The sequence below is a fragment of the Coregonus clupeaformis genome, chromosome 16 (genome assembly GCF_020615455.1).
Source record: "Coregonus clupeaformis isolate EN_2021a chromosome 16, ASM2061545v1, whole genome shotgun sequence".
Classification (NCBI taxonomy): Eukaryota; Metazoa; Chordata; class Actinopteri; order Salmoniformes; family Salmonidae; genus Coregonus; species Coregonus clupeaformis.
The window spans coordinates 30,008,548-30,033,642 of NC_059207.1; the positions used below are offsets into that span (position 1 = coordinate 30,008,548).

The 25,095-nt window shown below is 43.0% G+C and overlaps 2 protein-coding genes across 3 annotated transcripts in view; one reads left to right on the forward strand and one right to left on the reverse strand.

Annotated features, from left to right (window-relative positions):
- The first annotated feature begins 3,083 nt into the window (after positions 1-3,083).
- On the forward strand, positions 3,084-16,269 carry LOC121584944 (thrombospondin-4-B). The gene is made up of 22 exons (XM_041901210.2): positions 3,084-3,437; positions 4,253-4,450; positions 4,568-4,815; positions 4,903-5,014; positions 5,236-5,321; positions 5,438-5,489; positions 5,711-5,892; positions 5,994-6,131; positions 9,117-9,197; positions 9,290-9,442; positions 9,519-9,623; positions 9,734-9,841; positions 9,922-10,081; positions 11,120-11,238; positions 11,526-11,578; positions 11,671-11,852; positions 13,508-13,686; positions 13,899-13,947; positions 14,135-14,331; positions 14,672-14,844; positions 15,309-15,448; positions 15,592-16,269. The coding sequence occupies exons 1-22, from the start codon at positions 3,359-3,361 to the stop codon at positions 15,639-15,641; spliced, it is 2,844 nt and encodes a 947-aa protein (XP_041757144.1). The 5' UTR covers positions 3,084-3,358; the 3' UTR covers positions 15,642-16,269.
- Positions 16,270-18,220: 1,951 nt separating this feature from the next.
- The window catches only part of LOC121584943 (serine incorporator 5), a 57,364-nt gene continuing 50,489 nt past the window's right edge, over positions 18,221-25,095 (reverse strand). For both annotated transcript variants that reach the window (XM_041901208.2, XM_041901209.2), the window contains 5 exons: positions 24,507-24,633; positions 23,172-23,241; positions 21,532-21,568; positions 19,387-19,531; positions 18,221-18,989 (listed from right to left, as the gene is read on the reverse strand). In XM_041901208.2, the coding sequence (XP_041757142.1) occupies positions 18,845-18,989; positions 19,387-19,531; positions 21,532-21,568; positions 23,172-23,241; positions 24,507-24,633 (524 nt within the window). In that variant the 3' untranslated portion in view covers positions 18,221-18,844. The remainder of the gene's footprint in view (positions 18,990-19,386; positions 19,532-21,531; positions 21,569-23,171; positions 23,242-24,506; positions 24,634-25,095) is intronic.

Sequence of the window (25,095 nt, forward strand, 5' to 3'; positions counted from 1 at the left end):
TACATTTACTTTTGATACATAAGTATATTTAAAACCAAATACTTTTAGACTTTTACTCAAGTAGGATTTTACTGGGTGACTTTCACTTTTACTTGAGTCATTTTCTATTAAGGTATCTTTACTTTTACTCAAGTATGACAATTGGGTACTTTTTCCACCGCTGCTTACATCACACACAAAAAAACAGTGCACCATATAACATTATTACACCACTGCATATCTACAATACAAAATGTATAATACCACTATGCAACAACATTACAATGTACGTGTGTGTAGAGTGTGTGTGCTAGCGTGTGTGTGTGCGAATGCATGTGTGTGTGCCTGTGTGTGTGTGTCTCTTCACAGTCCGCGTTGTTCTGTTTTTTAAATATGATTTTACTGCTTGCTTGAGTTACTTGATGTGGAATAGAGTTCCATATAGTCATGGCTCTGTGTAGTACTGTGCGTTTCCAGGAGTTTGTTCTGGACTTGGGGACTGTGAAGAGACCCCTTGTGGCATGTCTTGTGGGGTCAATACCTCTCACAAAGACAAGTAGTGATGCAGTCAATCTCTCCTCTACTTTGAGCCAGGAGAGATTGACAGGCATGTCATTGATGTCAGCTCTCCATGTACATTTAACTGTAATTTGCCTATGTCCCTCTTTGTGGCACTTGACCATATGACTGGGCAGTAGTCCAGGTGCGAAAAAACTAGGGCTTGTAGGACTTGTTTTGTTGATAGCAATGTCAAGAAAGCAGAGCAGCTCTTTATTACAGACAGACCCCTCCCCACCTCAGCTACCGTTGCATCATTATGTTTTGATCATGACAGTTTACAATCCAGGATTACACCAAGCAGTTTAGTCTCCTCAACTTGCTCAATTTCCACATTATTCATTACACAATTTAGTTGAGGTTTAGGGTTTTAATGAATGGTTTGTCACCAATTACAATGCTTTTAGTTGTTCACTTATTTAATACTAGCTTATTACTTGCCACCCATTCTAAAACTGACTGCAGCTCTTTGTTAAGTGTTGCAGTGATTTCACTTGCTGTGGTAGCTGACGTGTATAATGTTGAGTCATCAGCATACATAAACACACAGGCTTTACTCAGTGCCAGTGGCAGGTCATTAGTAAAGATTGAAAAAAGTAAGGGGCCTAGACAGCTGACCTGGGGAATGCCCGACGTTACCTGGATTATGTTGGCGAGGCTTCCATTAAAGAACACCCTCTGTGTTCTGTTAGACAGGTAACTCTCAATCCACAATATAGCAGGGTATGTAAAGCCATAACATATACATTTTTCCAGTAGTAGATTATGATCAATAATGTCAAAAGCTGCAATGAAAACGAACAAAACCGCTCCCACAAGCTTCTTATTATCAATTTATTTCAGCCAATCATAAGTCATTTGTGTTAGAGCCGTACATGTTGAGTGCCCTTCTCTATAAGCATGCTGAAAGTCAGTAATTTTCTTACTGTGAAATAGTATTGTATCTGGTCAAACTAATTTTTTCCCAAAAGTTTACTAAGGGTTAGTCGCAGGCTGATTGGTCAGCTGTTTGAGCCAGTAAGGGTGCTTTGCTATTCTTGGGTAGCGGAATCAGTCAATCAATCAAATGTATTTATAAAGCCCTTTTAACATCAGCAGATGACACAAAGTGCTATACAGAAACCCAGCGTAAAACCCCAAACAGCAAGCAATGCAGATGTAGAAGCACGGTGGCTAGGAAAAACTCCCTAGAAAGGCAGGAACCTAGCAAGAAACCTATAGAGGATCCAGGCTCTGAGGGGTGGCTAGTCCTCTTCTGGCTGTGCCGGGTGGAGATTATATGAGTACATGGCCATTAAGGCCAGATTGTTTTTCAAGATGTTCAAACATTCATAGATGACCAGCAGGGTCAAAATGACTTTTGCTTCCCTCCAGGCCAGAGGGCACACACTTTCCTGTAGGCTTAGATTGAAGATATGGCAAAATATTAGTGGCAATATAGTCTGCTATAATCCTCAGTAATTTTCTATCAACGTTGTCAGACCCAGGTGGCTTATCATTGTTGATAGATAACAATACTTTTTTCACCTCTTCCACACTCACTTTACGGATGTGTGTTCTTCAATGAATGTCCTTCTGTTACATTACAACCTGCAGGGCCTGTATTCATCAACTGCAGCTCAATGACCATAAGACCTATGATTATGTCCTATGTTGTTGATGTTTATGAGTACTTTATGAGGGGGAACTCCATTACTAGGAAGTTACATAGCAGAACAATTATGGCAGTCAGACTTGACACTGATCTAACTCTACATGTCCATGCATATGACAATGGACTCTCCATGTCTTAAAATAGTAATTATTTTAAAGGTGGTTTTCTACTACAGAACATAGGTCTCCTGGGCCCTATATCTTTATAAGTAAATATCATAAATAATTTTATGTAGAACGCTATGTCCAGGAGAAAGAATGTGATGTATTTATTGGACATTTTATGACATGGTCATGCATTGTGTAATTTTCAGTAACTCTTATTCCTTCCAGCTGGTTTTATCTGTATGAGATTTTACCCCTGAGATTTTTCCCTTTGTGTCATAGGCAAAGGCTCCAATATGGCATCCGTCCAGCACCTGATGGGAATAGGGTGGGCCAGTGCCCACAGCCAAAACTGGTATTTGGGTGAACTGAACTTTGGACACTTGGACACTTCAACTATAGGAAATGGTGTGATTATCTGATAGATTTAATTTCTCTCCCTTAAAAGACTTCCTGGTCAAAGAAAGGTAAAATAAAATGAGAAAATAGAAAACCAGACAGACCAACACACAGAATGTGTTAAATGCATCTGGGAATGGTAAATGTCTGTTTTTCTGAAGCCTCTAAGATGTAGAAATATATTGTGGTTACCAAAAGGAGCTCAGAGACAGAGATGAGTACCAGACTCTCAACTTGAAACTCCTCCAGAGTTAGAAACCGTCTTAAGGTCCAAGGTCTGGACATCTCCCTCCACACACACACACATACACAAACACACACAACATCTCTTTAAAAACCCAGTCACTACAGGAACACTGAGACATTACCCTCCCCTTTCAAAACCCCTCTGCAGCTACAGGAATGTAGGAACACACCCCTCTACTTTAAAGTCTGGCCCCTTTAAAAAGCCAGTCTGTAGCCACAGGAGAATCTCACCTCTGCTACTTGGACTCTGCTTTCAACATCTATCTATCAGTCAGCACCAGGGCCATTTTAAATAGATAGCTGCTGTATTGATCCCTGTCTGTAGGACCAGGTGTATTGTGTAGTAGCTGTGACGGTGACCCAGCCTGGGCTCTCAGGACTGGTTTGTGCTGAAGGCTGAAAACTAGGAAGTGTGAGGATGGGGGTGTGGATCAGAAAAGTGGTCCTTTCTCTGCTGATGCTACAGCTGGCCACGACTGTCACAGCACAAGGCATTGGTGAGTACCTCAACCTATCACCTATCAATACCCCTCTTTGACCTATCAAAATGCTCTTAAAGTAGCACACCAGTAACCTTTATTTGTTGTAATACCTTATCAATATACTCAATCTGTACCTTCTTAATCTATGCAATCTGTAACTTCTAAATCTACACCAAATCTGAATCTCTAACCTTGCTTCTCTGCTGAATCTGTCATTTCTCCCTTAGTCATTAAATCATGCATTCTGCAGTGATTTTCTGATTACGATGAAGTATAATGATATATTTAGCAGGGGCTCTGTTAAAATTATTGCCTTTAATGGGTTCGGGTTTAATGCATTGTGTTGTGGAAAAGGCTGCATACTTACACATCTATCGATAGGGTGACCCAAATAAGCCTGCTCTGGGAAAGTAGAATGACACTGATTGGCTTTAGGAAAGTATTTGAGCAATAACTTAATTTCTCTGGAATCCATACACATCAATTTTTCCATACAAACACACATTTCTTTGTATTATTCCAGAATTTGGGTCATGGCTGAAGCAGCAGTGGATTTGTTCCAGTGGAAAGAGTTCACTGCTGGCCCTTTGGTCAATCTGCCACTTCATAAAACAGTGGCACCACACACACACACACATGCACAGTCTACCACTTCATAAAGCCCTGACACTCAGCAGGAGCAGTTCTACAGCTCGTCAGTGATTGCCACAGGCATGAAGTCACACACTTACTAAACTCACCAATAACAGTCACACATGCATGCACACAGGCACAAACACATGACTTCTGAATAAATGTTGCCTCTGTGTTGTCTGTGTTTCCTGTGTTAGTGTACGACCTGCTGGTGTCTCCAGACTGCCTGCCTGACCTGACGCAGGGTGGGCTGAAGAATAAAGGTCTGGATGAGGCCTTCCTCCTCTCCTCCTTCAGGCTCCACAGCAAATCCCCCTCTCATCTCTACAGCATCATCAACCCCAGGGACAACAGCAAGTACCTGGAATTCACCCTGCAGGCCAAACTCAACAAGGGTAAACACTGCCATGCTGTCTGTCTCAATTTACAAACATCAAATCTCTCTCTTTTCCTCCTTCTCTCCCTTCCTCTTTGAATATCATTCCTATGCAACTAACTGAACTTTCCCTCAGTGACGATCCGTTACCAGAAGACTGATGGTAGGGCTGGCACCACCAGTTTTAACCACCCCTCTCTGGCGGACGGCAAAGAGCATCATGTGATGATCCATGCCAGCGGTCTGCAGAGAGGACCAGGTCGTATGGCGGTCTACGTAGACTGTAGACTGGCTCACACTGTGGACGAGCTGCCTGCTGCCTTTGGGACGCTAACACCTGGACACAACATGGTGGCGCTTAGGACCCTGCAGCCAACCGGGCAGGTGAGACCCAAGACTAGCATAGATACAGATGAGTAAGATTTTTTTGTGTTGTCACTCACCAACCTCTTGTCCACCTGTTTCTGTCAGGATGAGTTGACGGACCTGAAACTGGTGATAGAGGACACCTTAAATAACGTTGCTACACTCCAGGACTGCAGCATGCAGCAGAGCGAGTCTCTGGGTACTATTCAGCTACTGGGTAAGAACACAGGCCTGTTATGAAGGCTATCAGGCTGCCTGAAACATGACTTGACTGTTTCTGATGTCACATTGTGGGTCTCTGCCATACTGTACATTTGACCCACTTGAGACCCGCATTTCGACATAAGTTAGCATAAACCATCAAGTCATGTAGTCTGTATGATGGAACATAGAAATACACTTTAGCTAAACTGTAGCTAAAGATTGCATTTCCCACAGGCCTCCAGGCAGGCGGACAGGACCCGTCTCAGATGTTGGCGCTCAACAAGATGATGTCAGAGATGAAGGACCTGCTCCTCCAACAGGTACATCTCCTGCCTTACAGTAGATATGATGTTGTACCCTCACCTTGTAAGGCACCACCATGTATGTATTTTTCTCTGTATCTACAGTAAACTGGTATTTTCTTTCCCCCTAAAAGATTAAGGAGACCACATTCCTTAGAAACACCATCTCAGAGTGTCTGGCATGTGGTAAGCTGTTCTCTTAGATCTATTACTACTAATACAATGCTACTGTTACTGCTTAGGACTAATGATTTCTGATAATAATGAATGACTTACTTATATGCATGCTCTTATTTTAACTGTCAACTGAAACCTGATTAATAAAATACTGATGAGACTGATACTGATTGAGGATACTCAAGTTATGTGCGTTGTTATACTATACATGCGTGTGTCTCTGTCTGTAGGTCTGAGTGGCAACATGGCGTCAGGCCCAGGTACAGGTGCACGGCCAGGCCCGTCCCAGTGTAGTCCAGGTGTGTGTTTCAATCAGGACATGTGTATCCCGGCCGAGGGAGGACGCTTCACCTGCGCCCCCTGCCCCGACGGATACACTGGAGACGGAGTTTACTGTGATGACGTGGACGAGGTAGGGGGGTGTGTGTGTTACTGGGTCAGTTGAACCTTTAACCCCTACTTCCCCAGCGTATGGTGTGAACACTAACGTGTGTGTGTGCGTGTGTGTTGCAGTGCCAGTTTAACCCCTGCTTCCCCGGTGTGAGGTGTGTGAACACGGCTCCTGGGTTCCGCTGTGAGAGATGCCCTCTGGGATACACTGGTCTTGAGATCAACGGAGTGGGAGTGTCCTACGCACAGTCACACAAACAGGTAACGTATAGTCACACAAACAGGTACCACACAGTCACAGAAACAGGTACCACACAGTCACACAAACAGGTACCACACATGCAAATTGCTTATAAACAGTAATAGGCACACGGTATAGAGTGTGTTATACTTAAGAGAGCTGCTGTTATTGTGCCTTGTTACAGTCAGTGGTGTAGTGGAGGGTATACGCAGGTATACACCATATACCCACTTATTTTTGTGGGCATTGCACATACTCACTTCTTAATACCCACAATGACTATCAAAGTAGTGTAGTGGGGGTATAAGCTGTATCAATTAATAAGGCAGATGTAACAGATCAGAATGCTTAGCTTAAAATGTTGATCAAATATTATTTATTCTCATTTTAAGTGCAGCAATGTGCAGATGGCTACGCGCAAATGTTCCAAAATGCAATTTGCAGGTAAAAAACAGTCTATAATGCGCACCACACATGCGAGCGGTTTCATGGACAGAGATTGAAATATACGTTTGAAATTTAGAAAGAGGTTAAATCTAAAGATGCAACAACAATCATGTGTTGCTAATATGAATAGGATCATGCCTTTGGCTGCAAGACAATGAAAGAAAGTTCATTTGAAAACCAATAGAGCAGGAGAGCACATATGAGGAAGTCTTTATAAAATAATTGCCTCCACTTTTCTATGGTGGGATTTTGGTTATAGGCTACTTTGAAGCAACGCAAGACATGCGTCATAATATGAAGTAAAACATCCAGGTTTCAAACAATGAAGGAAAAGGAAAGATATAGCGATTCTAATGACAGGCCTAACTGTCTTCTGGTAGATGGAAAGGCTTTCTCAAAAACCTTCTCATTAAATGTTAACTAACTACAAAGTAGCCTATGCCTACCTGACATAATGGTATCATGATTATTTGCATCAATCCAGTAGCCATTTGTTTTGCAAACTTGTGCGCTACAGAAACACTGCTAACCAAACAACAGTGCTATACACTACCGGTCCAAAGTTTTAGAACACCTACTCATTCAAGGGTTTTTCTTTATTTTTACTATTTTCTACATTGTAGAATAATAGTGAAGACATCAAAATTATGAAATAACACATATGGAATCATGTAGTAACCAAAAAAGTGTTAAACAAATCAAAGTATATTTTATATTTGAGATTCTTCAAATAGCCACCCTTTGCCTTGATGACAGCTTTGCACACTTTTGGCATTCTCTCAACCAGCTTCACCTGGAATGCTTATACAACAGTCTTGAAGGAGTTCCCACATATGCTGAGCACTTGTTGGCTGCTTTTCCTTCACGCTGCTGTCCGACTCATCCCAAACCATTTCAATTTGGTTGAGGTCGGGGGATTGTGGAGGCCAGGTCATCTGATGCAGCACTCCATCACTCTCCTTCTTGGTACAATAGCCCTTAAACAGCCTGGAGGTGTGTTGGGTCATTGTCCTGTTGAAAAACAAATGATAGTCCCACTAAGCCCAAACCAGATGGGATGGCGTATCCCTGCAGAATTCTGTGGTAGCCATGCTGGTTAAGTGTGCCTTGAATTCTAAATAAATCACAGACAGTGTCACCAGCAAAGCACCCCCACATCATAACACCTCCTCCTCCATGCTTTACAGTGAGAACTACACAGGCGGAGATCATCCTTTCACCCACACTGCGTCTCACAAAGACACGGCGGTTGGAACCAAAAATATCAAATTTGGACTCCAGACCATGGGACAAATTTCCACCGGTCTAATGTCCATTGCTCGTGTTTCTTGGCCCAAGCAAGTCTCTTCTTCTTATTGGTGTCCTTTAGTAGTGGTTCCTTTGCAGCAATTCGACCATGAAGGCCTGATTCACACAGTCTCCTCTGAACAGTTGATGTTGAGATGTGTCTGTTACTTGAACTCTGTGAAGCATTTATTTGGGCTGCAATTTCTGAGGCTGGTAACTCTAATGAACTTATCCTCTGCTGCAGAGGTAACTCTGGGTCTTCCATTCCTGTGGCGGTCCTCATGAGAGCCAGTTTCATCATAGCGCTTGATGGTTTTTGCGACTGCAAGTTCTTGACATTTTCCGTATTGACTGACCTTTATGTCTTAAAGTAATGATGGACTGTCGTTTCTCTTTGCTTATTTGAGCTGTTCTTGCCATAATATGGACTTGGTCCATCTTCTGTATACCCCCCCTAACTTGTCACAACACAACTGATTGGCTCAAACGCATTAAGAAGGAAATAAATTCCACAAATTAACTTTTAAGAAGGCACACCTGTTAATTGAAATGCATTCCAGGTGACTACCTCATGAAGCTGGTTGAGAGAATGCCAGGAGTGTGCAAAGCTGCCATCAAGGCAAATGGTGGCTATTTGAAGAATCTTAAATATATTTGGACTTTTTTGGTTAATACATGATTCCATATGTGTTATTTCATAGTTTTGATGTCTTCACTATTGTTCTACAATGTAGAAAATAGTAAAAATAAAGAAAAACCCTTGAATGAGTAGGTGTTCTAAAACCTTTGACCCGTAGTGTACACTCAAAAATAAAAATGTCTTAGATTTTTCCCAAACCTCAAAAGTGGTCTCCTGATGTGGTTTAAGCATTGTTGTGGACTTAAAACTTCAAATGTTGTTGTTTAAAAAAAAAAAAGAGCGAAAACCCCTCCAAAAAGGGAAAATCAGAAACCTGTGAATTTCTGACACAGTTGACAGCTTCATTGATCAATTTCAACAGTAGGCCAACTTGCACAGTACAGCTTGGGTTGGCCTGACTGTGAAAGACCAATAAGGATTGATCATTTTAGGTAATTCAGAGTGTATGTCACTGTTTGTCATAGAACTTTTCACACAGGGCGCCTTTCCTTTGTCGGGCGGGCCCTTTGGGAATTTCTACCCACTTCTCCAAGCAAATTTTTACCCACTTCTCCAAGCACCACTACACCACTGGTTACAGTGTGTGTGTGTGTGTGTGTGTGTGTGTATTCCTCTCCATGTGTGTCTGTAGGTGTGTGACGACATAGATGAATGCCAGGGTCCTCCTGACAATGGAGGCTGCACCGCCAACTCTCACTGCCACAACACCAGGGTAAGAGTCACAGCAGCTTGAATATTCCCATTTAAGCCTGTTGATAGTAGGCCTGAGTTGAAGCCTGGGCCTGTATTTGTTGTCTCTCCCAGGGTTCATTCCGCTGTGGGGAGTGTAAGAGTGGCTTCTCTGGGGACCAGGTGAGGGGCTGCAGGGGGGAGAGGCTCTGTGGGAACAGCCAGCCCAACCCCTGTGACAACAATGCACAGTGTGTAGTGGAGAGAGACGGGAGCATCAGCTGCCAGGTGAGAACACACACGTGACATTAATGTGCAGTCAATCTAAAATCTAATCCAAAACCTTTCCTCTTCCGCCCATCAGTGTGACATAGGGTGGGCAGGTAACGGCTATGTGTGTGGGAAGGACACAGACATAGATGCTTATCCTGACGACAAGCTGAGGTGCAGGGACAACAGCTGTAAGAAGGTAAAATCCAGGTCATCTACTTCTCTACCTCTCCCTCTCCTTCTACCTCTCCCTCTCTCTCACCCTCTCCCTCTCCCCCTTAGTAAGGCAGCCTCCATGTTTGTTTCCAGGACAACTGTGTGTTTGTTCCTAACTCTGGCCAAGAGGACGCAGACAGGGACGGGCTTGGGGACGCCTGTGATGATGACGCTGATAGTGACGGCATCGTTAACATAGAGGTACACAACGTATAGTATATTCACAAGCAGGTAGGATACACCTTTAACACGTGCAGTAACCCTGTCTCTGTGTAACTCAGGATAACTGTTGGCTGCATCCTAACGTGGACCAGAAGAACAGCGATAAGGATCTCCATGGCGATGCGTGTGACAACTGCTTGACGACGGAAAACCCTGATCAGCGGGACACAGACAAGGACGGGCTAGGCGATGACTGTGACGATGACATGGATGGAGACGGTGTGTGTGTGTGCGTGCTTTGACATGCCTTCCCCAGGCTTTGGTCATTAGAGAGTTGGAGACAGAAGGAAAGTGTACCACAGCTAGTGATTTATTTTAAGGTAGTGACTGTAGCAGTACTTTGTCACATTAAGACGTCTTTATCCATGACGTTAAGATCTATTTTCCAAAACCACAATTAGTCTGAGGTCAGTTTAGCTGTCTGGTTTAAAACAGCATGTCTCCTGTCTCTAGCGGTTCCAGACTTGATCATTGTCTTCAACAGAGCAGAACCATATCTGTTGAATCCATTCACATCCTCTGTCTGTATCAGTCTGTCTTCCATCAAAGTATTTTATTTATTAATTTTTTTTTTTTTTTTTTGTCATTTATCAGACGCTCTTATCCAGAGCGACTTACAGTTAGTGAGTGCATAATCTTTTATTATTATTATTATTTTATTTTTTTCATACTGGCCCCTGTGGGAAGTCTTCTACCTATTAGCTCATCTCTTTACAGGGAAAACAGGAGCTGGGGTAGGGTTCAGCCTCATAAAGTTCAAAACACTAGTAAAACATTGGTTTAAATGAGTTCCCATTTCTGATTATAATTGATCCATTTGGAATCGTAGCTGTTGTTTTATAAAAAGCTCTGATTCTGAATGATGTGCTCTTTAGCTACTAGATTACCCTTTAAAAAAACCTCTCATTTGTTCCATTGGCAGATGCAGTGAAAGTGTACCCCGGTTTATTGTGTGTGTGTGTGCGTGTGTGTGTGTGTGCGTTTGATGTTTCCTGTCTGTGCACTGGGGCAGGTCTCCAACCCCTTGATCGTTTGGTCATGTCTCCCCCTCTAACACTGAGCGCTTGGTCATGTCTGTCTCCTCTGATTTTTTTTTCTCCCATTCCATTATAAACCCTGCCAGCAGCTGAGAGCCAGTGGAAACTATTCACCTCTGCCCTAAACAAACACTGTCATCTGGAGCCCGAGGAAACTAACACTCAGACTAGAAAAAGAACTGTGTCTGTGTTTTCATCTGTGTGTGTGTTTTGTGGGCAGGCCTGAAGAACATTCTGGATAACTGCCAGCGTGTGCCCAACCCAGACCAGAGGGACCGAGACAACGATGGGGTGGGAGACGCCTGTGACAGCTGTCCTGACATGGTCAACCCCAACCAGGTAACCGTAAAAAAACAACAACACAACCACAACAGAACCATAGCACAACTACAACACAACCATAGCACATCACAACTACAGCACTGCACTGCACAACACAACCACAACACATCCACAGCCACAACACAACTATAGCACCACCACCCACAGGTCAAATATCCTACCAAATATCAAACCTTTACCCCAACCCCAGACAGAAACCCACTGTTAATGTAGCCAGTAGCCAGTAACAGGGTAGTGCAGCCTCATGAGAATATTGAATAATATTTATGTTTCTTCTCCCACAGTCAGATGTTGATGATGATCTTGTAGGAGACACATGTGACACCAACATAGACAGGTAGAGCCTTCTATAAACACATCCTCACCTTTAGAAGTGATACTTACTGATAGTGAGTGTACTGGGTTGACTTTGACTCTCCTCTCTATCAGTGATGGAGATGGTCACCAGAACACTAAGGACAACTGTCCTACAGTCATCAACTCCTCCCAGCTGGACACAGATAAGGACGGACAGGGAGACGAGTGTGACGATGACGATGACAACGATGGTATCCTGGACCAAGCAGACAACTGCAGACTGGTGGTCAACCCTGACCAGACAGATGAGGACAGTCAGTCACAACACTGATCCTCTTCCTTCCTGCTGTATTATAGCAATGGTCTCTCTAGTCTAGTTGTTCTTCAGTGTGTGTGTGTGTGTGTGTGTGTGTGTGTGTGTGTGTGTGTGTGTGTGTGTGTGTGTATGTCACAAAGAATTAGCTGGCTCAATGATGGATTAATGTACAGTACACTAATCCGGCATGTACACTACCGGTCAAAAGTTTTAGAACACCTACTCATTCAAGGATTTTTCTTTATTTTTTACTATTTTCTACATTGTAAAATAATAGTGAAGACATCAAAACTATGAAATAACACATATGGAAAATCATGTAGTACCCAAAAAAGTATTAAACAAATCAAAATATATTTTATATTTGAGATTCTTCAAATAGCCACCCTTTGCCTTGATGACAGCTTTGCACACTCTTGGCATTCTCTCAACTAGCTTCACCTGGAATGTTTTCCAACAGTCTTGAAGGAGTACCCACGTATGCTGAGCACTTGTTGGCTGCTTTTCCTTCACTCTGTGGTCCGACTCATCCCAAACCATCTCAATTTGGTTGAGGTCGGGGGATTGTGGAGGCCAGGTCATCTGATGCAGCACTCCATCACTCTCCTTCTTGGTAAAATAGCCCTTACACAGCCTGGAGGTGTGTTGGGTCATCGTCCTGTTGAAAAACAAATGATAGTCCCACTAAGCCCAAACCAGATGGGATGGCGTATCGCTGCAGAATGCTGTGGTAGCCATGCTGGTTAAGTGTGCCTTGAATTCTAAATAAATCACAGACAGTGTCACCAGCAAAGCACCCCCACACCATAACACCTTCTCCTCCATGCTTTACGGTGGGAAATATACATGCGGAGATAATCCGCTCACCCACACTGCGTCTCACAAAGACAAGGCGGTTGGAACCAAAAATCTCAAATTTGGACTCCAGACCAAAGGACACATTTCCACCGGTCTAATGTCCATTGCTCGTGTTTCTTGGCCCAAGCAAGTCTCGTCTTCTTATTGGTGTCCTTTAGTAGTGGTTTCTTTGCAGCAATTCGACCATGAAGGCCTGATTCACACACTCCTCTTCCATTCCTGTGGCGGTGCTCATGAGAGCCAGTTTCATCATAGCGCTTGATGGTTTTTGCAACTGCACTTGAAGAAACTTTCAAAGTTCTTGAAATGTTCCGTATTGGCTAACCTTCATGTCTTAAAGTAATGATGGACTGTCGTTTCTCTTTGCTTATTTGAGCTGTTCTTGCCATAATATGGACTTGGTATTTTACCAAATAGAGCTATCTTCTGTATACCCCCCCACCTTGTCACAACACAACTGATTGGCTCAAACGCATTAAGAAGGAAAGAAATGCCACAAATTAACTTTTAAGAAGGCACACCTGTTAATTGAAATACATTCCAGGTGACTACCTCATGAAGCTGGTTGAGAGAATGCCAAGAGTGTGCAAAGCTGTCATCAAGGCAAAGGGTGGCTATTTGAAGAATCTCAAATCTCAAATATATTTTGATTTGTTTAGCACATTTTTGGTTACTACATGATTCCATATGTGTTATTTCATAGTTTTGATGTCTTCACTATTATTCTACAATAAGAAAGAAAGAAAGAAAAACCCTTGACCGCTAGTGTATGTGTGGTGTGTGTGTGTGTTCCAGATGATGGTGTGGGTGATGCGTGTGCAGGGGACTTTGACCAGGACAAGGTGATTGACAGGATAGACAACTGTCCAGAGAACGCTGAGGTCACCCTGACTGACTTCAGAGCCTATCAGACGGTAGTACTGGACCCTGAGGGTGACGCCCAGATTGATCCCAACTGGGTGGTTCTCAACCAGGTGACCTTATCGTCTTATGACATTTTAGTCATCTAGCAGATATTGAGTAACGATAACAGTTGTAGAATCAAAGAGTATGCAAAATAAGAGCATAAAGTAAACCATTCGTTCCTTGATTGAGTTATTTGATTAATTTTGATCAATGCTGTGTAGGTAGTGGAGTTTTCAGTAGTATGCCATCTGTAGTATCATAACTCTCTCTCTCTCCCCAGGGTATGGAGATAGTCCAGACTATGAACTCTGACCCTGGCCTCGCTGTAGGTATGACAACTGTCAGTTTCCATTTGACAGGCAGATGTCCACCCTCTCTCTGCCACCTGTGCTGTCTGTGTAGGCCCCACATTGTTCAGTGTGTGTGTATGTAATAAGCCTGTGTGTGTGTGTGTGTGTGTGTGTGTGTGTGTGTGTGTGTGTGTGTGTGTGTGTGTGTGTGTGTGTGTGTGTGTAGGCTACACAGCGTTCAGTGGGGTGGACTTTGAGGGGACGTTCCATGTCAACACGGTGACTGATGATGACTACGCAGGCTTCATCTTCGGCTACCAGGACTCCTCCTCCTTCTACGTGGTCATGTGGAAACAGACTGAGCAGACCTACTGGCAGGCTGTACCCTTCAGAGCTGTGGCTGAGCCTGGCATACAGCTCAAGGTAAAAATACAAATAAATAGTCACAAACGCCAGATAGGTGCAGTGTTGTTTTACAGAGTCAGTCATAGTAGTACAGTGCCCCTGGAGCTAATTAGGGTTAAGTGCCTTGCTCAAGCGCACATTGACAGATTTTTCACTTTGTCAACTCGGGTATTTGAACCAGCAACCTTTCAGTTACTGGCTCTAATGGCTAGGCTACCTGCTGCCATATAGGTCTAGGGTAGCTATAGGGGTGTGTGTGCGTGTGTGCAAGCTCCCATGTGTTTTACATAGTGATCAATCTCAAAAGGCTTCTGACCTTTCTTTGTTACCTTATCCTACCTCTTCCTCCCTCCTTCAGGCAGTGAAGTCTAAGACAGGTCCAGGGGAGTATCTGAGGAACTCCCTGTGGCATACAGGAGACACCAATGACCAGGTACGTCTGCTGTGGAAGGACAAGAGGAACGTGGGCTGGAAGGACAAGGTGTCCTACCGCTGGTACCTACAGCACAGACCACAGGTTGGATACATCAGGTGAGAAACACACAACCACCCACCCACACAAACGCGCACACACCCACACACACTATAGTCTCGAAAACTCAACCCTAGGCAACACAGTGACTAGGGTCTGGTTTCAATGATGGACTCTTTTGTCATACAGGAACTACGTCACTGGCTATGTCGATAAGAAAAAAAAAGAGGAACGTTTACAGGCAAAAAATCTTTGCTGTGGTTTTAGTTAACGTAGCCACTTGCGAAATGCACTCGTTAAAAATAACCTCCATGATCTCTATCTTTCTAGTTATTATTTTGTATTTTATTAAAGCAGATAAAGTAGTGATGTAGCCAGTGACGTAGTTCCTCTATGCCAAGAGTCCATCATTGAAACTAGACCCTAGTCACTGTGTTGCCTAGGGTCGGGCTTCGAGACTACACACTCTAACACACACACACCCACACAAACGCTCTGAACCATGTGTGTGTGTTGTGTTCAGGGCGCGTTTCTATGAGGGTCCTAACCTGGTAGCAGACTCTGGGGTGAAGATAGACACCAGTATGCGAGGAGGGAGACTGGGCGTCTTCTGTTTCTCCCAGGAAAACATAATCTGGTCCAACCTCAAGTACCGCTGCAACGGTGAGTGACAGCCCACTCAGCCAACTAGCAGACAGATACTAGCCCCGGTCACAGCACTCCGATAGGATAGAAGCTGTCTAAGTATTGTCATTGAAACAGGATGTTTAAGTCAACACCTCTCTGTTCTGTTTGTCCCTCTACAGACACCATCCCTGAAGATTACCAAGAGTACAGTGCCCAGAACACTGAATAAACACACCCAGCGTGGGAGAGGAGAGAAGGAAGGGAGGAGGAGGAGAACAGGACAATGAGGATGGGACAGAGAAGAGAGGGGGAGAAAGAGAGGAAGAGGGAAAAAGAGGAGAGAGGAGATGGGAGAAGGGACCAAGCAACATTATGCAGGGCATTATTAGAGGAGCAAGGCTTTTAGAGGGGCTTTTCACAAGCAATCATCCCTTTTATAAAAGCATTATTATTACTGCTAGACTTTTGCCTGGGATGAAGACTGATGTCTACTCATCAGGGCAACAGACTTCCAGACATGACTTGTTAATGCTGTGTCTACACACGCTATAATGTAGTGTACATGTGGAATTTGTTCAACTAAAAGACTGATGTAGATTGTAGTGAAACCTGTATATGTCGACTATCTGAGGCAAGGGTTATTGTATCTAGGGGTTCAAACTGTAGTTAGGGTCTCTCCTCTTTCTGCCATTGGAGGAAAACTGACAGAGACAAGGGGGATAGATTAAGGAGCTGTATTGACTGCCCTTACATTAAAACAACCAATGTCCATCATACGCTACATTCAATAGATGTGTCATATAGCACATTTTCTGTTCAGTAAATCTATGAATAAATATTCTGAACATTTGATAAAACTCCCTCTCTGAGTCTTTTGTTTGGTGTGTTACTAAATCGAACAGATTGCTAGTTGTTGTTGAATAGAATGCAGTTGGATTTCTTCCCCAAGGCACTGTACTTCAAGCTGAGGCTATCAAGATCACTTAACACAAACAAATTTAAAAGGTGTTCGTTTTATTTTTTGTTTAGGACAAAATCAAACTGTGTACAGAGAATGAGTGTGAGCAGTGTGTTTGGAAACATGCACACGTACACACATACACTCAATGTTCTTCTTCACAGACCAAAATTCACTAACGCAAAGTGCTCCTCTGCAAATAAATGAGACAAACACACTCACATTCCACTCAGACTCCTGTGCATTTACATTTAAGTCATTTAGCAGACACTCTTATCCAGAGCGACTTACAAATCGGTGCATTCAACTTAGGATAGCCAGTGGGAGAACCACCCCCTTTTTCCCCTTCTTTTTTTTATGGGGGGGGGTAGAATGATTACTGTTAATACTATTCCAGGTATTCCTTAAAGAGGTAGGGATACCTGGAATAGTATAACAGTAATCCTTCCACCCCCCCCTCCCCCACCCCCCCATTTCAAAAATTAAAGGAGAGGAGCACTTGCGTTAGTGATTATCTTAACAATGGAGAACAGAAAATGGACCACAGCATATCATGTATGGCAGCATACAGCCTAATCAGAAGGTTTGGTTTGATCCCTAATGATTCAACATGAGGTTGACCTGAATGTGTAGAGCTGAGCTGCAGTAGAGCACCATGTCATGTCCATCTGGCTCATTCACAGGAGCCATGACAAAACACAACTAGTCTGAAATGACATGTGTAATAGCATGTATAATAGCAAACAGTAACTGATCAGTCAACACATGTTTTACACCAGGGTCCCAGTCAATTCAGCATCATACAGTACATTCAGTAAATGGAAGTGAAATTCTACTTCACAATTATTATAATTTTTTTATGGAAGCTTTTAATTGTTTAATTGAAATTCCAATACCCTCCATGACATCACTGAATGGATAATGAATTGACCCTAACCCTGTACACATCCTATTCTTCTAGATGGGTTTAACCCCTTCATAACAATGAAGAAACTTCAGTCACAGTGGAAACTTAATGGCATAAATATGCATCAACAAACTCATCAAACTGCTGGCTCATAGGGTTATCTGATTATTATTTTCAGCGAACTCCACTGATATTTAGCTAATCTGAAATGTAAGGAAAAAAATACATAAATCTTCAATATCACAATTTTCAAGTTGTTTTTCTTCAACAAATACCAAATACCATTATATTAAACCAAAGTGTACATATTTCATATTAGTTTCAAAAGGGTTATATACTGTAGGGTTGTAAGTATAATAGCTGAAAGGTTTGGAGTTTCTTGCTCCCTGTCAGGCAAGTCTTGGTCTGGGTTTGTTCAGTCAGTAACATCAACAACCAGTGTTGAGTAACCACCACTACACACTAAGGTCCCGGTTCATGGCCCATATCCCCCTCCCCTTCTGTTTTCAAACACCTGAAAGGGGCTCTGTACGTAACCCTTCATTAGCAACAGGCAACAACAGAGAGCACACCAAGGAAGTTTCTAGGGCCGAAGAGTTGGAGGATTGTGGCAGTTATAGAGGGAGAAGGTACTCGTGTGAAAAACTTGAGCGTGTCCATTCCTTGTTTCTGAGATCTACCTTTGGCAAACGTTTAAATCAAACTGTTGATTTTCCCCTCCATGATGCAGCTACTCCTCCCTCCCTTCAACAGCAGTGACTCTCTGGTCCAATAGTCCTCTACCTGCCCGCCAGCACTCTGCTAGTCAGACAGGCTTGTTTGAAAAACACAACACTGTACAAGAAATGTGTGTGTAGAAACGACAAATGTTCTGGCTCAAAAGGAGCGTTGATATAATCTATCCTATTTACTTCTAATTAACATGTTTCACATGACAGGCAAATCAAATCAAAACAGCTTGTTTAATTGCATAGAAAACGTTTTCTACAAAAGGGTTCAATAACAAGCAAGCAAGACACTTCCAGCTGATATATGAGCCTGAGAAATGGAACTTCTTTTCATGGGAATAAAATAACAATATGGAGGTCTGGGTCCATCACGGGAAAACAGAGACAAGTATGGAAAACACACATGTAAGCAAACATGTAAACAGGGTTCAAATGACATTGGTGCTGGACACTCCCATAACAGATGACATTGGTGCTGGACACTCCCATAACAGATGACATTGGTGCTGGACACTCCCATAACAGAATCAGGGTACCACTATGGCCATGGGGAGCCACACACAGTATTGTATGAACATTGGTCCAGCCCATTGTTTTAGGCAGCCCCAAGAGTCAGTCTATGAGTCCAACCCTGAATGTAACTCCATACATCAATGGTAGTAAAAAAGAAAGACATCAACTGCCTTCAAGGCAAAAATAGCTTAACCATGTAAAGTATTCATAACTGGTAAAAAAAGTCAATAAAAAACAGTTAAATATTAAAAACAAAAGGCAACACAAAAAACCCATGTAGAAAGCTGAAAGTAGTGTTGGGCTGTGTTTCAGTGTGTGTGTGTGTGTTAGGCCTCAAAGCGTTTAGGGCAGACCATTGGGGCGAGCAGGGTCCACATGTAGAGGATGAGACAGACCCAGCAGGACGCCATCTTGATCCAGAACACAGACCAACTGCCATCTAGCAGCTTCTCTATCTTATGGTTGTCATAGCTACGGGAAAACAAACATAGCATACTCTTAGCTTTATACAACATTTAAATTAGCAGAATAACTACAGAGACATACTCAAGTTTCCCTAGTAACTCTACTACTAACTGGGACCTAGTTAAAGTTTTCCCAGTAGGCGAACTCTTCTACTAACTGAAGCTATAATTAAAGTTTCCCAGTAACTCTTGTACTAACTGAAGCTATAATTAAAGTTTCCTCAGTAACTTTCTACTAACTGAAGCTATAATTAAAGTTTCCCAGTAACTATTCTACTAACTGAAGGTATAATTAAAGTTTCCCAGTAACTATTCTACTAACTGAAGCTATAATTAAAGTTTCCCAGTAACTATTCTACTAACTGAAGCTATAATTAAAGTTTCCCAGTAACTCTGCTACTTACTGGAACCAGTTGGTGACAGTCATCATGACGTAGAGTGAACCCAGGAAGAAGACAAAGTGGAAGTAGGTGTAGCTGTAGATGGTTCCCTGTTTCTCATCATATAAAACGTTTTGTCCTCCTCCAGTCTGCTCCTCATCATAGTCATCTGGACAACACAACCACAACATCACAGCAACGTTATTACCACCTTACATCATAGTCACAACCACAACATCACAGCAACATTATTACGACCTTACAGCATAGTCACAACCACAACATCACAGCAACGTTATTACGACCTTAAATCATAGTCACAACCACAACATCACAGCAACGTTATTACGACCTTACAGCATAGTCACAACCACAACATCACAGCAACGTTATTACGACCTTACATCACAGTCACAACCACAACCACAACATCACAGCAACAATATTATGACCTTACATCATAGTCTTAACCACAACATCACAGCAACGTTATTACGACCTTGCATCATAGTCACAACACAATCACAACCACAACACCCCGCCCCCGGTCTCAGTCTCCAGTATCTATGCTGCAATAGTCTATGTGCCGGGGGGCTAGGGTCAGTCTGTCCTATCTAGTGTAATTCTCCTGTCTTATCTGGTGTCCTGTGTGATCTTAGGTATGCTCCCTCTAATTCTCCCATCCCTCTCTCTTTCTCTCTCTCCCCTCCCGGAGGACCTGAGCCCTAGGACCATACCTCAGGACTACCTGGCCTGATGACTCCTGGCTGTCCCCGTCCCCAGTCCACCTGGTCGTGCTGCTGATCCAGTTTCTGCTGTTCTGCCTGTGGCTATGGAACCCTGACCTGTTCATTGGTCGTGCTACCTCGTCTCGGACCTTCTCTCTCCCTCTCTCTCTATACCGCACCTGCTGTCTCGACTTCTGAATGCTCGGCTATGAAAAGCCAACTGACATTTACTCCTGAGGTGCTGACCTGTTGCACCCTCTAAAACCACTGTGATTATTATTTGACCCTGCTGGTCATCTAGGAACATTTGAACATCTTGAAGAACGATCTGGATGGCCATGTAGTCTTATCATCATCACTCGGCACAGCCAGAAGAGGACTGGCCACCCCACAGAGTCTGGTTCCGCTCTAGGTTTTTTCCTAGGTTCCTGCCTGTCTAGGGAGTTTTTCCTAGCCACGGTGCTTCTACATCTGCATTGCTTGCTCTCTGGGGTTTTAGGCTGGGTTTCTGTATAAGCACTTTGTGACAACTGCTGATGTAAAAAGGGCTTTATAAATACATTTGATTGATTGATCACAGCAACGTTATTACGACCTTACATCAGTCAACACAACCACAACACCACAGCAACATTACACATAAAACAGAAAGTATGATGAAAAAAAAAAACTTCTTTGAGATCATTATAATAATCTCGATAAACCCTGCTCTATCCAATAAAACTCTCACTATTTAATATTCCTGATTTCCTTCTTTTTTCCTGGTCTCTCCTCTCTCTATATTTTTCTCTCTCCCCTCTGCAGGACAGGAAACTCTCTGAAAATCATTAGGTCTACTGAGAAGGGCTTACGTTTTTTAAAATCCATTGTATTGTTCTGAACTGTACACTTGTTGTTTTATTCATATTTTTTTCTCTGTATAATACATTAATAAATGAAGTGACTTTCTTCTCCGTTCTTTCCCTGGCTGCAGTGCTACTTTATCCCACCAGAGGGCAGCTGCAGCCTTCTCTCAGTTCTCCTACTACTATCTGACTAGTCTATCTCCAACCACTACAGTCATAGTCACCTCCTGGAAACAGTGACATCATCTCTGTTTACTGACCAATGCTGTTCCTGCATCTTTACTGTTACTATGCCTATGAGAGAATATACAAGAACACTGCCTCTTTCTGATGGTGTTACAGTAGTAGTACAGTAGTGGTCCTCTGTAGCTCAGCTGGTAGAGCACGGCGCTTGCAACGCTAAGGTAGTGGGTTCGATCCCCGGGACCACCCATACACAAAAAAAAAATTATGCACGCATGACTGTAAGTCGCTTTGGATAAAAGCGTCTGCTAAATGGCATATAATTATTATTATTATTATTTATACTGAGGGAGATGGTATTTTATACAGAAAGCAGTGAGAAGGAAAAAGAGAAAGAATATGTGTGTGTTTACCTGTGTCATCTCCAAAGCAGAAACAGCAGCGAGCTCTCTGCCGGAGAGAGGTGAGTTAGTACTTGTACAGGAATGTATCAACTAATCAACTATACATAACCCTTTCACTGAACACACTTGCACACCAGAGCATTTGAGCTGGAGCGGAGCGAGCAGTGGAGCGTGCCCAATTTGACTGGAGCGCAGAGCGAGTTTCAAAAAGGCTGGAGCGTCAGCCTTCTCGCCTGCTCCAATTTCACTCAAGTACCGCTCCAGAAGCGCTCACTTCACGAGCTCAGGGCATGCCAGGCCCAGCATGCATTTGTAGGCTACTTGTGTGCTGCTATAGCCCCTTGCTTTAGCTACTGTCATGGAGTTCACTAAATATTTTCATAAAGAAACTGATAAAACACACAGGTGCAAAATCAAGGAGACTAAGAAAGACGAGGAAAACCAAGAGCAAGAGAGGGAGTGCGGTGAAGTTGTGTACACAACTAAAGAATCACTGTGGAATCTGAAAAGACACGTATCCTGAAAGCATGATGGTGTACTACGTGCACATGCTTACAGAAAGGAACGAGGTAGGTAGCTAGCAAAGTATTTATGAACTAAAAATCTGATCTCTTAAAAGTTTAGTTCATTTTCGTTCTATTATCTATGCAATAGGCTATCATTGATTTTGGCCCAATAGGCCTGACATATTACCTCTTTCAAGGAGCTTTCCATTTTGATTGGGCTATTGTGCCTAAAAACCTTTAGGCCTACCTATAGAAAAATACAACTCTGCATCCCTGCCCAGCCTTGCAAGAGTGGCCTGAAGGGTGTTTAGCATCCCCAGTGGCTCTTCAAGTGCGGAGAGGATATTCTCCACTGCTGGCCTGCTCTCCAGGCACCAGGCATGAGCCTGAAGCCACAGACTCTGGCCAAACTCGTGTTTCTAAAAGTGAATTCAAAGGCAATAAGGCATTTTTTATTTAATTTGTATTTAATTCTAAGTAAGTCACAGCCTATATGCACAATTTATAGACTATAATGATTGAATCCACCAAAATGTTGTTTAAATGCTGAGCGCTTAACGTTCCTGCCAGTCTAGAGTGTCGCACTCGCTAATGCTTTACAATGTATTTCTTTGTAGGCTATAGCCTTGAAATAAATGAAACAATAGGCTAATAATATAGCCTAAATAATTATGTTTAATTCCTTCTTAGACTACCTGTCTGGCTCCTGACCTATTTAGTGTTTATATGCTGTTTAATATGACATGTAGCCTATTTGAAATGATGAGCGCTTCTTACATTCACCTTTTCATGTTTATTAAAATACCTTTCATTCAAATCATATGGTTTTGTTTCAATACTTCAAAACCAAATGATAGGTCCAGGTAGTCACAAAAATAGATGGGTGTTGGTTAAATGGTGATTTTAATGAATGGAGTGAATTTGGAGCGGCAGTTTCTTTTCCTGTGAGTGAGGAGCGGGATTTCCAACCGCTCAACTCTGCTCACATACTCTGGTGCAGACACACACTGAGCTATTGAGAGGGTGTGATTGGCAGGACCACTAATAACTGGAAAAATGTATTCGGACAGATCTGTAATGTGTGTGTGTGTGTGTGTGTGTGTGTATGTGTGTGTGTGTGTGTGTGTGTGTAGATGGTCTTACCTCAGTTTCAGGCACGCTGTTCCTAATCACACGCATTGCTGCAGAGCTCCGTCTGGTGGTGGACGTCAAACTACACACACACACACACACACACACACACCATTACAAATCTGTCAGAAGTATTTTCTAGGCTTGGGCGGTATACCGTATATACCGTATACAGGGGTATTTGGAAATAGCCACGGGATGGTTTTTTAATACTGTCAATATCATTTAAATTATTTCTTTGAAGTTTTTTTAATACATTTGAATATTTGTAGCTACTTTTTAAGTAAATACCTGTAGTCAACTTGTGTAATACGTTAGGAGACGAAGAACATTGTGTTCTTCATATCACCTGTCACATTATTACGAAGCTTATGGTAGTCCCCAGTCACGTGTCACGTGGTGTTTGCTTACAAGCACACAACGAAGAGAGACTGGAGCCTTGTAAGTCACTAACTGTTGTGCAGCATGCGCAAGGTGATCTAATTGCAGTACGGAATTCACAACTAAATGTTTGCCAACTAGATAACTTATAACTATTAAGTTAACTGTCTAAAATGTGCTAAATGCTCTGCAGTTGTGCATTTGGTTTGCTAATTTAGTAGCTAGTTCGCTATCTAGCTAAATGGTTAGCTTCTTCCAAAATCAAGCATTCGCTTGGTAACAGCAGAGAATCCCCCCATGGATCAAGAGCCTTTCTGTCTAATATTTGTTTTGTGCGTGCAGCAAACTGTGAGTAGCATTTTTGAGTTACTTGTATACTTATATAGGTTAGGTCAGAAACTTTACAAAATGTTTGCAATGCGCTCGTTAGCATTTACTTAGCATTCTCTATGGGATTTTACATGTACTTGTTAGCATTGCTAACCTTCGGATTACAGAGTATCAGTGGGGTTTGAAAACAGCGGCCCTTGTGTTCAATGCCGATATTACCAAATATCCCGGTATGGCACAAGGTCGGTATGAAGGTACAACAATTTGGATATCGCCCAAGCCTACATTTTTCCAGTTACTTGTGGTTGAGAATAGCTGGAGTCTTTTACAGAGATGAACACAGGAAATGCAGTATGTCTGAGCTTAATGTGAAACACATTTGGACACTCTCACTACAGATCCAGGCAATCACACACACACTCTCAACAGTTCCAGCCAATCACACACACCCTATAAACAGCTCCAGCCAATCAGAAACCCTCTCACTTTTGCTCCAGTCAATAACAAATTACCTCACTGCAGCTACAGATCTCTACAGTGGGAGCATCTTAAAAGTCTAAAAACACAGCCCCTCTCCTCTCTGCACTGATCTAAAAGCAGGGCATAGGTGAAAGCAAAACGGTGTGTGTGTCTTGCCAAGAGTAGAGCACACAGCCGAACAGGATGACAGTTCCAACTCCTGTTACAATCCTCTTGTCGCTCTCTGATCCAGAGTTGAAAGGGAACACACACACTGTCGTATTCACCCCATTAACCTCCAACACTACAATGAGACAGTGTGAGAATGAGAGAAAGAGAGAGAGAGAGAGAGAGATAGAGGGACAGAGAGAGAGAGAGAGAGAGAGAGAGAGAGAGAGAGAGAGAGAGAGAGAGAGAGAGAGAGAGAGAGAGAGAGAGAGAGAGAGAGAGAGAGAGAGAGAGAGAGAGAAAGAGAGAGAGAGAGATATGGAGATAGATAGAGAGAGCGAGAGGGACAGAGAGAGGGAGAGCGAGAGAGAGACAGAGAGAGGGAGGGAGAGAGAGAGAGAGACAGAGAGCGGGAGGGAGATAGAGAGCGAGAGAGAGACAGAGAGAGGGAGGGAGATAGAGACAGAGAGAGGGAGATAGCGAGAGAGAGAGACAGAGAGAGGGAGGGAGATAGAGAGAGAGAGAGAGAGAGAGAGAGAGAGAGAGAGAGAGAGAGAGCGATGGAGATAGAGAGAGCGAGAAAGAGAGAGAGAGAGAG